We start from the raw sequence: 16,352 nt of genomic DNA on the forward strand, positions 1-16,352 counted from the left end.
CACATCTCCTGGAAACAAATATATGTTAAATTGAACGTATCCAGGGGACATTTCTGGGTACTCTACTGGTAACAGCAAGAAGTGTAACTTGTTCTTACTTGGTATGAGCAAATCCTGGAATAAATGTGAACTGATTTATATAAGAATACACAAGGGATTGGACATGTAGAGGAATGGTACTTTCCATAAAATGTAATGGACTTTCCATAATCCGGTGAGTCTATAGTCACCAAACATGTGATCACTCACAGTCCCAAAAAAGGGAACAATGCAGTACATGAAGGAGTATTAAGTGCAGATAAGAAGCTCCCAGTCATGGTGTCAATTGGGAGTCAGTGAATTTGTAGATTGCAAACATAGATCCAAAGAGATGCTCAGGTCTCCAGTAGGATGGGGAAGGTGTTAATTTGGATTTATGTATGCACAGCAAATACTCAAGGTAGTTACACATTAAATTTGTAGTGTAGTTTCATACTAGCCTGCAAAAGAATGATTATCAGGAAGTCATAAAAAATATTGAGACATTTCTCTTAAACTTGTTTTAGACTCTTTGGCCTAGAACTTGTGCTTCTGTGCTTCTTGTTTTGTTTTGTTTTTAATAACTATTTGGTGTCAGATTCGTAGTTTGCTGGCCTGTAATTACAGAAGTTACTGGTCTGTTAAGTTCTGGTAAAATGTGTATATAGCAAACACTAACTCTGTCACCCACAAAAACTAGGGTTGGACTGGTTTTAAATTCCTGTTGTTTTTGTTTGTAGTCCAGAACAGCAGTGTTCTGAAAACAGGAACCCTATAAGTTCAGACATATGTTTTAGGCATGGGCAGTTTATCCCAGCTTGGTCTTGTACCAACATTTTACTTTGTTTTAAACTGCCCACTTCGTTCTTCAGATGAATATATACAAGAAAAGCTATATTTGTCTGTTTAGCCCGTGGCTTCTCTCTGCTACATTTGCCCATTCCCTCATCAATGAAGTCACCCCATGTACCTTTATTATTACATTTCTTTTACGCATCTGTCAGAATATTAATTTTATTCTGTGTGTGTATCAGACTAGAAGGGTTTACAATGGTTTGTTTTTAAGTTTATGACTGAAGCTGATTATCCTCACAAGACTTGCTATTTCTGGACTCCCATGGGAAGCTGTGAAGATGTGTCCAGGCTCCTGTCAGTAGCACTGCATGGGGACTCCTTTTGGCAATTGGAAGTGTGAAGATGACCCTGGGCTAACTCAACAATCCTGTCCACTACGATGGCCCTACTTCCAATAATTAGCCAAAATAAATTCTTTGCAGTTTATACCAACGTGTCTTGTGACAATGCCGTCTTTCAGTTAAGGGAAAACTGAACCTTTTTTACATCTGTTGTCCCCCAAGCCCGTATTAGGTAGCATATAATATTTGTAATAAATAACTTTATAATTTTAAATTCGCAAAGCAGTTTACTGCACTCAAATTTTACAGCCAACTTCGGAAAACCAATTCTTTTGACTAAAACACATTCTAGTAGTAAGAAAATGAATTTATTTGTATTGTATGCAACTACAAAATAAATAAATACACAAATAAATGTAAAACATCTTGTGTGTGTACCTAGTACTATCAAGTCTAAACTATACCAAATGGCTCTGAAGAATGTAAATATGTGAAAGTGATGTTTAACATGCACAACATGGGGACAACTCGAAGTTGATACTTTCAGGGGAGGACCTTCTGCATGCAGACTCGCTAATTACTACACTCCAGCTGCTTTCTGGGGTCAACTACAACAGCTTTGGCGACAAATTTTATTTCCTTTACATTTGGGGCCGGCAGCCCCAACCCTTGGCTCGGCTGCACTGGCTGAGGGCACACGGAGCTAATCCCACCTCACGCTGCCCGCCATTAGGTTTGTGCGGCGGGGGAGAGGCGGGGCAAATGGCGGGCGGCGCCGCGGCGCCTCTCCCCGACCGCCAGCGCCCCCGGGCGGCGGCAGCGGGCAGCGGCCCCCCTTACCCCCGGCATGGAGCGAGGCGGCGGCAGCAGCGCCGCCGGCCCGTCCCCGTCCCCGTCCCCGTCGCGGTCCCCGTCCCCGTCCGAGGACCGCGAGTGCTGCGCGGGGCTGTGGGAGCTGCCGGTGGAGCGCTGCGAGAGGCGGCCGGAGTGCGGCCGCTGCAGGTGAGGCGCGGCGCGGCGCGGAGCCGGCGGCAGCGGGAGGGCGGCCGGAGATGGCGGCGGCCGCTGCGGGCCGGCCCCCGCCCCGCCCCGCCCCGCTGCCCGGAGGCTGCGCCTGGCGGCGGGGCTGGGTGCCCCGCGGGGCTGCTCTCCAGGCAGCTGCTGGGAAATGGCGTCCCCGCTGCTGGCAGGGAGGGCAGCGGGGTTTGTAGTGGATTTAGGGGCGCTGGGTGAGAGCTGCTGTTGTGCTTTCGTGGAATCGTTAGGGTTGGAAAAGGCGTCCGAGATTATCTGGTCCAAGCATCCCCCAAACAGCACTGTCACTCCCTAAACCATGTCCCCAAGCACCATGTCCAACCTCTCCTTGGCCACCCCCAGGGACGGCGACTACATCCTTCTGGTGGAGGGAGTGGGCAGTACCTCAGTGGCTCCTGAGGCAAAAAGTTTGTGCAAAAAACACCAAATAAAATATTATTTAATACCTCTGTTTATTTGATGCGTTGCTGTTGATTGGCAAAACAAATAGGCATCTGATTTTACGAAGTGTAGGTGTTTTCACTGTAAAATAAAGCTCTTTGAAACTTCAGGAGATCACTTCTGGTGAGGTTCCTGTAAACAGGTCTTGTAAACGTTCCTTAAATGAAAGCTGATGAGGCTTACTGGCAGATCTGCTACGTAAACATTCTGATGCTATATCCAAATTCGACTACATTGCAAAGGTATGCATAGTGTCAGTCATACCATTTGTAAATGTAAAGTTAGATATTGAAAAAAACAAACAAACATGGGTAATGGTTGATGGCCAAGGTGAAAACTGGACAGATACATGACTTCCCTTTTGCTATTCTCATTTTCTTCAAGTAGTTTTAGCTCAGGGGGCTTCTTGAGCCAGATTTGGCTTTGTGATTAATATGTCCCAGTTAATAGTTTCCATGCCGCGGTTTTCTCTGAACCCATGTAAAATTATTGTTTCCACAACATCTTGCTGGCAAAAAGACACCTCAGGCCTACAAAACCCAAATTGGAAGAATTACCCTTTTTAGTTTATTTTGATTCTGGCTTCTACCTTCTTCTTTTTCACGCAGCTTTCAAGGTGTGAGTGAGCTGGAGATTTGCACCTTGGATAATGTGTTTCTGTTTATTTTGGTGAGGACCAAAATAATGTCACAGCCTCATGCTGTGACTGCATAGTTTCTTGGTAACCTTTGGGTAAGGGATTTTGCTATATGCCTTTTGGAAGCTCCAGGTTGGTTTTTAAGAAGTAGAACACCCTCTTCTACATGTGTGTTGACCGTTTCTCAGGTCATCAGTAGTCTTGAAAAAGCAGCATTTCCTTTTGCAAAAGACACGCTAGTTCTTCCCATGTAAATCACAGAATTTTGTGAGTGTTCCCTAACTGTATTTTTAATTATAGTTTCTGCTTGTGTGAAATTTTACCTGTGGTAGGTTTTTAAGTTGTCTCACATTTGCTACCTCTAGTCCTGAGGGGCCAAGGAACTGTGAAATGAGAGTTAACCTACTGTCATTCAGCCATTTAACCTTGAGTTCTTCTGTGATGCCTGTGGGGTGCTGCTGATTGTTGTTTATTTTGTCAGTGTGTTTCACAACCTCTGCTGTGTTTTCTTCAGTGCTGGACAGGCTCTCTGATGAGTCACATACAAAAATGGTTTTCAGAATAGGAGTCTTTTTTTTTTTTTTCATAGTAAAAAATGATTGAAAGTATTTACTCAGCCTGTCATCACCATGTAGTGTTAAAACACTGGCTTTCTAAAGAGCACTAAATGAGATCTACTTGTTGCAAAGAACACTAAAAGAAGTGCAAGGACAGAAAGAAGGGAGGATAAAGAGACCACGTGCTTTTTAAGAAACAAGGAGAGTGATGAGTTTAAAATTAAAACAAAAAAAAAGTTTTGATGGATATTGCGATGACAGACTGCATTGTGCAATCAGTCTCTTTGTGTTTTCTCTCCATCATCTACCCCAGGAACAGTTTAACTAAACCATGGTTTTCATTGAGCATAGCATTCTGAGGCACAGCTTGGAGTAAAAGTGAACACTTAGGCAACTTAGGCTATGTCATGGGAAGACATATTGTGAAATGTTATTTTTACCCTGAATATTACCATGAACGATAGTTGGGGGCAAGTATCTCTAAATGAATTCCTAAATTTTCTGAAAAAGTAGATTTAAAATAGATTTTTCCTGTAAAGCACCTTAGTGGATGTGATTTAAGAGTATTTGTACTCCATACTTGTAGTGGTGATAGTCTGAATTAAGCACAAATGCGTAGAATAATGGGTTTTCTTAAGCATGATTTGGTGATCCCTCATGGAGACTGACTTTTTGATGTGGCAAGACAATTGACTTACAGCTTCCTCGCAAGTACTCAGTCAGTAAAGATGTGAAAAGGAGATGTAGGAGGAATAAGGTAGGTAATTTTTCAATTTAGATAAAATGAATGACTTGTAAATGTTGAAGGAGTTGAGTGTTCGTAAGTATTACGCTTTAGAGAGCTTTTTTTTGGTAGCAGAGAAAGTGGTGGCATTAGTGATAGCTTATGATGGTGAGTTTAAAAGAAATATTGTAAAGAAATTTTACATTTTGAAAGTATTTTTTTTTTGCGGTGTGTGTTTATGTGCAAGTGTGTGGAATGGCTTGTTTACAAAAAAAAAAGAGATTGTGAGAAATGATCTTACTCTTCAATGATGTTAGAGATGGCAAACTGCTGGTGCAAAAGAAGTATGTGCAGGTACTTCAAGCTGGACTATTCTTAAGGCTACAACTTGATAAATATTCTGTTTGCCTGCCAAAACCAAAAGGTGAGTGGTGATTAACTTTGAGTCACTGATGGCTATCTGGTCAGTTTTTAAGGCTTCCTTGGAAGACTTAGAGGTTGACTTTACCTCCAGGAGTTGAATCCCTGCTCCCATATATTTTACTTTGAAAATAAGCTCAGAATAGCATCCAAGTTTCTGCTAGTATATAAAACAAAATAAAGCAAGCCCCACAATAGAATCCATACACAATTTGGTGCGATGTGACGTGGTGTGACAGTCTTGGAGCCACATAACAATTTGAAAGTGTGGGTCAAAGCTTGTTCTTTTTCTGGATGCCTGTTGTGCTTTTAGGCAAAAAAAACATTTGGTTGTGCAAGAGTGATAAATGTAACTGTGAGAATCATTTACGATCTATGTTTGGCCATTGCTTGGTCTCAGTTTGTGGGCAATCTGAAATCTCTACTGGAAACTCCTGTATGTTTGCAAGACTTTTTTGTTGTAAAATTAGGGTAACAGCTGGTGGTGTTTTCTTAGGTTCTACTATGATACATGCTGTGATACAGTATTTGTATTTCAAGTTTAAAAAAAAAAAAAAAGAGAGAGAAGAACTTTAATCCTTTAATGCTATTGCTCCCTGTGCCTATATCTAAAATATTACATATACTTAAAATTGGTGTTCCATGTGGTTATGTGTTAATCTGTTAAGGTCAGTAGACGGATAATGACATGTCTGGATAATGAACAGTCTGACTTCATACTTTGAGAAAAATATAACGTTCTTACATAAGTATCCAATACATACTAATAATTGTATTGAGTCCTACAAATACTGAGTGAGAAAAAGTAATGTGATCGTTCTTCAACACAAGTAAATATATGCAGCTGCTTTACAGCACATCGGTAAGGTATTTAAGTGTAAACATGAATTTTAATGTTTAATTAACAATATCAGAGAAAGCGAAATAAGCATGCATTAATTCTTTTAGTGATGCCTTGTGCATAAATTGCTTCTTAGCCTTTGATTTCTTTGATGTTCTTAAAGTATGAGCTGTAGGCATTTATTTTCACTGCTCTAAGCATATTGCAATTTTTTACTTCCTGAAAATACTGGTTGCTTATCACTGTTTAAATAAACTGCTTATGTAACTAAACCTATATATTTTCCTATGGTTCTTGACTTGTAAGACGTGACTGACTGTTTTGCAATGTAAGATATTTTTCAAAAGCTTCATGCATTTCCTGTTATATTTGCTTTGAGAAAAGGAAATATGCGTGGTGACAGGCATAACTTGAATGGATTTTACTATGCTAGGTTCTTAAGAAGTGCATTGAGGGTGTTTTATTTTATTTTATTTTATTTTATTTTATTTTATTTTATTTTATTTTATTTTATTTTATTTTATTTTATTTTATTTTATTTTATTTTATTTTATTTTATTTTATTTTATTTTATATTACAACTATTAGTATTAGCACTTTCAAAAACTCCTAAATCCGGACAGTATGTATTTATGCTGTGATTATACATATCCTTTTTGCCCCACTTTTTTGCCCGGTTCTTTTAGGGTCCTGAACTCTGCCATCTCATGGTCACTGCAGCCAAGGTTGCCTCTAGCTTTCACACCCCTGAGCAGTTCTGCCTTGTTTGTATCTACAAGGTTCAGCACAGCAGCTGCCCCTGTGGGCTTCTCAATCACATGAGCTGGGAAGTTGTCATCCAAGCACTCAGGTCTGTATTGCTTGAGCCTGGCTGTAGTCCTCCGGCAGATACCAGGAAATGCCCAGGAGGACCAAGACCTCTGAATGTAAGGCTTTGTCTAGTTGTCTGAAGAAGGCTTCATCTCTTTCCTGATCAGGAGATCCAGAGCACTACAACAATGCGATAAATATTGTTAATAAATTAATTATAAAATGCAGTTATTTATAAAAATATAAATAACATTTACTTATAAAATTATTTATACAGAAAGTTTTTGATAACGAGTTTTAAATAATAAAATTTAATTCTGAGATGAAGCGAAAAACCTGTAGAGATAGCCCTTCTAAAACATGAAACTGACCTCCTAGCTTTCCTTACTCACAGTCAGAGGTTACGTTACGATGATGCCACGTACCAGAGTTTACGTGGCAGTGTCTCAGAAATGTCTGCAGTGTCAGCATTTGATGAGGAAGGTATTTTGGTAGATAGTATTCTGCATTTTGCTGATATGTCTTAACACAGCATGTGTGAGGGGTGATCATGTTGAAGAATTTAAATCTCAAGTCTGCATTTGGACATGTGTGTGGAAGATTTGCTCACTTTTCCAGTGGGGAGGAGCAGGAAGACACGGTGGCGAAGTTGTCCTTATTAAAACAGCTGTCCTTAGCTGCAGCTGCTAATAGCAAACAGGCTGAATTGTTTCGTCTGTTGCATTATAACTGAAGGAATCCACAAGTATTAAATCCTCATGGAGTTTTGCCTCTACAGCTTAACTTCATTTCTTGTAACTTTTTCTGTGATTCTGTGCTCTTCACCCAGAGGGTGGTCAGGCACTGGGACAGGCTCCCCAGGGCAGTGGTCACAGCACAGAGAGTGACAGAGTTCAAGAAGTGTTTGGACAACGCTCTCAGACACATGGGCTGATTTTTGTGTGGTCCTCTGTGGAGCCAGGAGTTGGACTCGATGATTCCCGTGTGTCCTTTCCAGTTTGGGATGTTCTGTGATTACTTTGCAGAAAACACAGTGCATTTGCAATTCGGTTGTACATTTGTGTTGATCCAATATCTGCATGTGTGATTTTTTTAAACTGTAGCCCAAAATGTGGGCACAGCATTCATTCCCTGAAGTGGTGAATTGCTAATGCCTTTGTGAACTAGTTTCAACACAGATAAGCATGATTAAATAGTTAGAGAAAATATAATCTTGCCACTCACAAGTTGTGTTTCTTCAAAAAATAGCTAGAAGTGTTGGCAAAGATTTCTCACCTCACTATTGTGAAAGTAAAATATTTATTTTTTTATTCTTATAATTTAGTTATTCTTCTGTACGTAAATCGCTTCAAATATATATGTAATTTAATACAGAGAGGTAGAGATGTGCATGTGTTCCAGTTTCCATAAGCTTAAGCAACTGAGAATAAGAGAGCTCAGTGTAAATTGTGCCTGACCCTGATCTGGCTCTTTGTTGACCCTGTAGCTATCACGAGTGGCATGGGGAAGCGCTCTGTTGCCATGACAGCTTTCTTTTTGATATCTGATTTATGTATTTGTAGCCAGACCTGAGCCAGCCCCCAGACTTTGAGCTGATTGTGCTGTACTGGCCAGCTGAGAATCAACAAGTTATTGTTGTCTCTTGCTTAAACATTTGCGCATTTAAGCAAAAACATTCCTTAAAGGTTTTATAGCCTAATGCAGGGTAGTTAAACAATAAACACTTATTTTTACAAATGCAAAAAAAAAAAAAAAAAAAGTATTGTGAAAACTTTTTATTTTTTGGCCTTGCAGTGATTTCAACTTTAAGTGATTATGTAGGTTTTCCTGTCATTGGAGCAATAGAGGTATTTAGGCAGTAAATAATATGTCAGCTTTTCTGAAGAGGTTAAGAAATTTTAGTGGAGTTGTAGGTGTGGAAAGGAAGCATGCACGAGCCTGAAAGTCTCTACCAGTTAAGAATTACCTTTATCTTTCTTATATGAATATGTCTCAAGTTTTTATTTTTTATTTTTTTAGTAGAAAACTCTCAAATAAAGGAGTTTTAAACCATGCTAGGAGGGACTCCTGGAATTACTTACTGAGAAATAAAGTACATGTAGAAGTTACCAACTACAGGTAACGTTGAAGCTGGACTGAAATTGATGCATACACCAAGATACATGTAATTTGTATCACATTTTAGGAAGAGATACTGTAGGTAAGCGAGAAGAATGACCAAGCGTTAGTACAGTTCCCAAGTTCAATGCCTGTGATTTCTTTTAACCTTGCCACACTTTTATTAATGTTGCTTTAAAATGACTGTAGTGTGCATATTAAAATCTGTGGCTTGTATTGGTTTGAAATATAAAATATCAAACTAAGCATTGTTCAGTGGGTTTCAGTTTATTTCTATTCTGCAATTAGTAGGTAATGTATCTATAATAATATATCATGTTGTTGTTTCCTTGTCCTGAATTAACAGTAATGACTGGTGCCAGTGCTGTTGATGAATTGAAAATTTTACTGACTTGAATGCTACTTCTTTCTGCTTGGCTAAACTTCGAAGGCATTTATTCATTTCCTATTATATTCTGAACAGACTAATGAGTACTGACCTTTTTAGGCCACTTATTTTGTGCTTGGCCAACTTAGTAGGCATACATTTTGATCTGCTGGAATTAAAAAAAAAAAAAAAAAAAAAAGCCAGTGTCAGGCTGGCCACATCCTTTTGACTATGGATAACTAAGTGCTAGTAGAAGCACAACCAGAGACAAGAACTGCAGCAGAGAATAATCTTGTTAATTAAAGCAACTGTAGTGCCTTTGATCTGCTGCTTTTCTGTAATTACATCAAGAGTAACTTTGCCTTGGGGATGGTAGTTTATTGTAAGAGAAGCCAAAGATGTTTCAACAGTGATCAAACCTCCTCAATTTAATCATATGGGATACTAAAAATACAAATGGTTCCTTTACAAGAATTGCTATTGATTTTTATAAACATAACACAAAGCAAAAAACTAAAAACCAGTATGTATTTTTTTCCTGTTACGAAAGTAAATATGATGGTTACGAAAGTAGATGAGAGCTGAAGACTCTTATCTCTATACCCAAAGGCTTGGTTTAGGGGCAGCCAATTCTTTCATTTTTCTTGCATTTTATGAGGGAGAATTTGGCAGAATTCTGTATACCCAGAATATCTTTTTTTTTTTTTTTTTTTTTTCCTGCCTTCCCTGAGAATGAATTTTCAAGATCTTCTGACTTCTTCCACCTGTAGTTTTTTCTCATGCCTTTCGTTTATGTATTTCTCTTGTCTTGTGTTTCAGTTACAGAAAGTGGTTGTTGCTGTCATCTCTCCTCCCAGCAGCTGTATTTCATTCCATCATCTGGTCCCTGTTTCAGATTTACCCATTTAATGTTCATGTTTGTTACTTCTTCATTTTTTGAAGTCGAATACTGTCTGCACTGGATTTGGTTTTCCCATGGCTCTTTTATAGCTTTAACTGGATCATAGTTTTGTTCCATGAGCTCTGCTGAAATGTTTTTTGTCAAATTCTTTAGTGTTTTTCGCTTGGAACAAATAATCAACCTTTGGATTCCTGGATGTCAACCTGGTGCTCAACTGTGTTGTTACTGAAAGTACAGATTTCCTTTGCCTTTTAAAACATTGTCCTCAACTACATGTATTTTTACCTCTGTCTTCCTAGGTACCATTTCCAAGTTACACCAATTAGGCCTATCATTTCTGTTAAGTTTCTATAAATTATTTTCCTCAGTTCATAAAGCTATTAAGCTTCTAAGTCAATAATGAGGACCTTCAAATTGTCTGTAACAGATGGTTTGGGTTCACTTGTCTTCTCACAAGTGTCCAGCTGCATCAGCTTAGTCACATAGAGGAGAACGTGTCCTTGCTGCACTTCGTTTTTGTATTGCTTGGCCCGATGTAAAGGAAACAGATAAAGTGTGTCGTGGGAGTTTCTTACTATGGCTCTTCTAGCACATCATTAGTAATTTATGCTGTAAATGTGAATGGTGTTTCTTCTTACCTAATAAGTAGTCAAATACTGTCCTGGATCTTTACTTCTCTCTACACATTTTTCTTAATTGCGACCATATTAGTGATTGATAACACACACACATATACATATATTATTTTTCAAGCAGAAAATCAACTGGCATCCAAAAGACTAGACATTTTACATAAAATTCAGTGTGCATGTTCCTTAGGTTTTGGAAGGAGCATCTTAAAAGGCATATCTTTTGTACATTTTTTTTTCAGTGTCTAGCAATACACCCTTAGAATGTCAGTTACAAAATAATTTCATTTTCTTGTGGTGTTGTTGAAATTGGCATTCTTTCCAATACTTCTTTCTAGTTTCCGACCTTCAATACTTCTATTTATTTCAAAAGTTCAGTTTAATGAAGTTGAAAATAGGGGAATCATGTGAACAAGCGATAGAATAAACGGACCAAATTGGAATGAATGCGAAATGTTCAGGAATGATGTATTCAGATGTTCACATCAGAAAGTGGAAAGAAAATACTCCTTAACTTATATAAAACACCTATAGTTTGTGGGTTTGTTCAGGAAGCCAAACAATCTGGAGAAATCCAGTGCTGGAAAAACTGCCATGATTTTCCATGTGAAGAATAAAAACAAATTACTTTAGATACTAGATGTCTGTTTACATTTCTTCTATATTCTAAAAAGCAAAAAAAAAAAGCATTTAAAATTGTAAGAGGAATACAGGATATTTGTTTCAGATGGTAGCCTTTCCAGCAATACTTTGAATGCATGCTAAAATGGCAATTGCTAAAGCTAGAGGTCTGGATAACCTTTTTTATCCAAGATATTTCAAGAGATGTCAGTTTCAAAATTTTCTTTTGGTATCTAATTTTTTTTTTTTTGAAGTCTTGAGTAATGGGGTGAAGAGTGGAGGAAAGCTAATGCTGTGATTACGTGTATTTAATTTCAACTTCACAGTGGTTACCAGCTTGACATAATTCTTCCAGACTTTAATGTTAAAAATCCTACAGAACTTGACATAGAACCATATTTATTAAGAAAACGCTTATTAGCAGGGGATTTTTAATTTTCTTTTTTATAAAGCTTGTAATACCTCCTTATCTTCTTAGATATGATTACGTATTGAGTCAGTAAAGGTACTGATATAATTCCTGTGAAGAAAGAAATATCAGTGCTGAAAAAATGATAGAGCGAACATTAACATTGAAAATTAGGTAGTCTCAGTGTAACTACAGTCAGGAAACCTAAACCCACTACTTCTTCAGTTAATCACTAGACAAACTTAGTTTTGGTCTTTGTGAGTATTTCTTCCTTGGGTGACAGGGAAAAGACAATGATTAATGACTGTTTTCTGATCTTAGAAGACGGATGGATAGTAAGAATTGTCCTTGAGTAATCCATCTATGGGAACAAGAGCAGAAGTCAGGTATCTAGCAGCAGAACCACGTGGTGGAAGCTGCAGTTTTTGAGAGGCAAGTGGATGTTCCCTGGGTAATGGCAATCTGCAGCTTAACAGATGGGAACAGAGTTCCAATACTTTTTATAAGAAGAACTTTATTTTATAGGAGAGTTTTCAAAGAGCAGCCCAGACATAAGGTCAGGCTGTTGAGAGGACTGTGACTAGCAGTGACTAGTTTTGTTAACACTTGTTTATATTCTTGACTGGTAGAAAATAGTAAATCAAGAGGGTGGTGTTTTAGAAAGAAAGGTTCTCAGAAAAGCAATTTTGGCATTTCTTTTGATTTATTACTTTTATGGGACAACAGTGGTGGTCCTCTTCAGTTTTATAATATATGGAACTTGTTTTTTTTTTTTTTTTGGTAGTTCTGAAGTCAGTATTACACTTAAGTAGTTGGGGATTAGTCCCTTTAGTGTTTCCTTTCGTATCTAGTGAGACTTCATTTAGAAACTTGGTAACTGCTCTCTCTTTATTAAGTGTGTTTATCAGACTGAGCTCTTAGTCTGTAATATCATTAGGATTTAAATGTGTTTTGCACTTTTTAATATAAGTACTTGTTAATTGTACTCTCTAATAGGGAATTTCTTCATTAAAATACCAAAGAGATGAGCAATTAAATCCAGATGTGGTGTTTCTCTTGGAGACCTACACCTATCTCCAAGTTCTCTTGAACTTGGAATTTGACCATTTAAGTTCTTCTGAAAGCCCTCATGTGGGTAGAAACAGACATTTAGTTGAATGATGCAGTATGCAATGCATTAAGTTGCTTTTAAGTGCCTCCTTGAAGGCCATCTCCAAGTTGATTAAAAAAAAAAAAAAAGGCCATCAAGTACAACAAACTTTCTTCTGCATATTTGCATCTGCGTGCACTGTGGAACTTAAGCAGAGGTGCCATACCATTGCTGAATGGTATGTATGCATTTTAAACTCAAGCTGTTTCAAGGGATTTAGAAATCTAAGTATCTTAGAGCTTCAGTCTCTAAAACTACTTTGTTAATGTCTTTGACATTTATAACAGTACAGTGGTTATAGTCCCTCAAACCCTATTTAGTTATTCTTTAATGCCATTCTGTTATGAGCCACTGCTTTGGTTTGGTATTTATTAAATGTTTGCAAACGTAGGTTGTGTAGCAATTTTGAGGGCGGGCAGGGGGGAAAAATGAACACCGGCAGTAGCAGAGGGCTAGTGAAATGTACCACAAAATCAAGTGGGGGAAGGAGAGAAGGAAAAACAGCAAACCCACATTCATAGCAGATTGGTTAACAGAGCTAATAGTATCTAACCTGGATGACAGGTTTTGAGGCAGTGATGGTTATATTTGAGTGAAAAATTTCGGAAACTCATTTGACGTCTCTTGATAGTATCCCGGTAGCCAAACTGAGAAGATACAGATGAGGTGAATGTGTCTACAAATTAAGGAAAGAGTTGGCTGACTGTGGAGATCCAGTGATCCACAATTAACAGCTGACATGACAGCTGTTTAGGAGAGGCTTTCTTGGGGATTGATGCTGTATCAGAGGCTGCTGGTCATGTTCCTGTTAACCTGATTGACGAGGTGGAAGGCGTGAACAGCAAGGCTGCAGGTGACATGGGCTTGGGAGGAGCAGCTGCTGTACAGCAGGAGGGTAGAGCTGCCGTTCAGGGAGATGTTGAAAAATTGTCATTAGGAACCTCACAAAATTCAGCAAATTCAGCATCATACACTCAGGGCTGACCAAGACCTGGCAGCACTGGAAGCCTGCACAGGGGGTGGTTTGGGAGCCACTTTGCAGCAAGGAACCAGGGCACGTATGTGGTCAGCAGGTTGAGTGGGAGCTGCAGCAGTGTGGCCCAGCAGCAGAAACGATCCAGCTCATGCCAGGCTGTTTAACTAGGCTGTAGCAAAAAAAAAAAAAAAAAAAAAAAACCAAAAAAACCCCAACAAAACACAACATAAAAAACTCGGAGTGAGAGTGGTGTAGTACTGGGGCAGGTCGCTTGTTAAGGCTGTGAAGCCTCAGTTTATGGAAGTGCCCAGGTCAGTTTGCTCAGGGCTTTTGAAATTATTCCTGCTTTGATTGGGAAGCTGGCCTAGATGACCTCCAGAGGTCCCTTCCGATCTGAACTATTTTATGAGTCTGTTTATAGCTTTGCACTCTGTGCTCTGCCTGAGCTCTTACCTGTGGCCTCTCAGAACAGGCAGTGCTAATTTTCTCAGCACAAAATCTCACTGTTGCGGTGCATGCCATTCCCATCAGTCTTCTAATGACGTATTTAGGTGCTGTCTATCCTCGTTTTTGTTGACTTTTATGAGAATGCTTGCTAAATACAGAATGTTAGTTACACAAGTTGTATTTTCAAGTTGCACAAGAAAGGTTCATTTCTGCATTGGACTTTCTTATTTGAAAGGAGGTATTATTGTAAGGAGCTTTTCCTCAGGAATGTTGTTAGCAGGGTGCCCTGAGTTCTCATTAGGTACAAGTTAATGTGGTTCCATTTGTTAATGGGTTTGTTGGGGGACTGCTATATACAGCATTTAAAAGCATGTGTGCTTAATTGGTTGTATACCTTAAAAGCAACATCTTAAAGTATTGCCAAAATCTTTAGAGTAACTTAATTAACTTGATGTCTAGATATATACATAAAAATGTCGTATAATAAGTAAAAAGCAACATTTTAATGAAATCTAATAACTGTTGAATAACAGGTTTATTATTTTAAAATACATTATTTATTGTATTACACCATTAAATCAGCTTCTATTTGATAAGATTTATGTGGAAGATTGCTAAATCAAAATCAAAGTGAAAGTATGTGCAACAGAAGTGCCTGCTATTTAGAAAAAGGACACTAGAGTGTAGTATAGCATTTATGTACTTGTAGAGCTACGAGGTATCAGAAAGTCTGCCAAACAGGACATTAATCTGCTTGCATACTGCCTTTTTCATACGGTTTATAATTTATAGTCAGAGAACTTGAATATAGCTCTAAACAAAACTCCATTCTTCTACCACCTATGACAGAAGTGAATAGTTCACTAGAATTAATTGAAAGTTGTTTAATATTTAACCATTTCCTAGCATTGTTTATTCATCATATAAAGCTCTGTTAACTTTTTTTTTATGTGGTTGGTTGGTTTGTTTTGCTTTCAGTTGAAGATAAACTGCAGTGAATGGTGGATTTTCATTTTAATGTGAATGTGTTCTGCTTTTTAGAAGGCATCCACTTTTATGTTCATGCTAAATATGGATTGGAATACGCTTTCTGTTGTGGATTCATCAGTTTTACCAAAAGAGAGTATAGCAATAAATTACTTTCGTTTCATTGCTTTTTTGTTGTTTGTGAAAGGAAAAAAAAATAATTCATAGCTCTAAGAGATTGGTTAGGGCATTGTGGCATGGATTGGGAGAAACAAAAACTTAGCTCTCCTTTTAACTTACTTCTGAAAGATGTGTGGGTTCTGAGCCTGCTTTCATTTAAAATGAATGGTAGAATTCACTTCTGAGTTCACTTGGTTCAAGACTGAGCTTCTAATTTAACTTCACTTTCTCATCTGCTGTGTTTCAAGCTAAGATTTGGACATGGTTTGCTATTAGCAGACAGTATACATGGCAATAGACTCTGTCCTTAAAGTAATGTATTAAGTAAGGTAATGTTGCATAGGTAGGCCTAAATTTCAAATGTTAAGAGCTATTACTTATGTGGAGATAAAGTTACTTAGAAAAGTCAGTTGTATTAATTATGTGGTCTGCATTTTTTTTTTGGTACAAGAGAATGTTGTGAATGTAACCTAGAAAAACTAACTTCAAAACAAAACTGAAAAATCTACATAAAAGTTTTGGAAACTTAGTGCTAGAAGTATTTATTCTTGTGTAGATTCTTACAAGGTTTTCCTTACTGGCAAGCTGCAATTATCCTTTTTAAATAAATAAAAAAAAAAAATCCAACAACAAAGCATCAGTGGATGAAGCTGGTTATAATTTTCACTTCTGCTTTTAGACCAGCTTTACGCAGCTTCAGGTGCATTTTGGACCACTGGAGGCAGCCGAAATTTCCTGTCACGGGCTTATTAGGGCAGTGTTGTCAACCTTCTCTTTCTCCAGCTGCCCTCTTCCACACAGGGTGCAGGAGAGCCTGTGCTCCCTTGCTCCAAGATGCCAAACTGGGAGGGAGAGAGGGAGAAGGGCTGGTCAGCTCCAAAGTGTGAAGGCCTTGTGCTGCAGTGAGGCGCTTTGGGCAGGTACATGGGGGGCTGGCAAGGCCTGAGGCTGAAGAGTGACCCGGCCCGC

At 38.4% G+C, this 16,352-nt stretch overlaps 1 protein-coding gene across 1 annotated transcript in view; it reads left to right on the forward strand.

Annotated features, from left to right (window-relative positions):
• Nucleotides 1-2,001: 2,001 nt before the first annotated feature.
• Nucleotides 2,002-16,352, forward strand: part of DTWD2 (DTW domain containing 2) — a gene marked incomplete at its 5' end in the record, with an annotated part of 88,140 nt that continues 73,789 nt past the window's right edge. Inside the window, one exon of the mRNA XM_084305586.1 lies at nucleotides 2,002-2,156. Coding sequence (XP_084161712.1) covers nucleotides 2,002-2,156 — 155 coding nt within the window. The remainder of the gene's footprint in view (nucleotides 2,157-16,352) is intronic.

The sequence above is a fragment of the Netta rufina genome (genome assembly GCF_964035555.1).
Source record: "Netta rufina genome assembly, chromosome: Z".
In the NCBI taxonomy this organism is placed as follows: domain Eukaryota; kingdom Metazoa; phylum Chordata; class Aves; order Anseriformes; family Anatidae; genus Netta; species Netta rufina.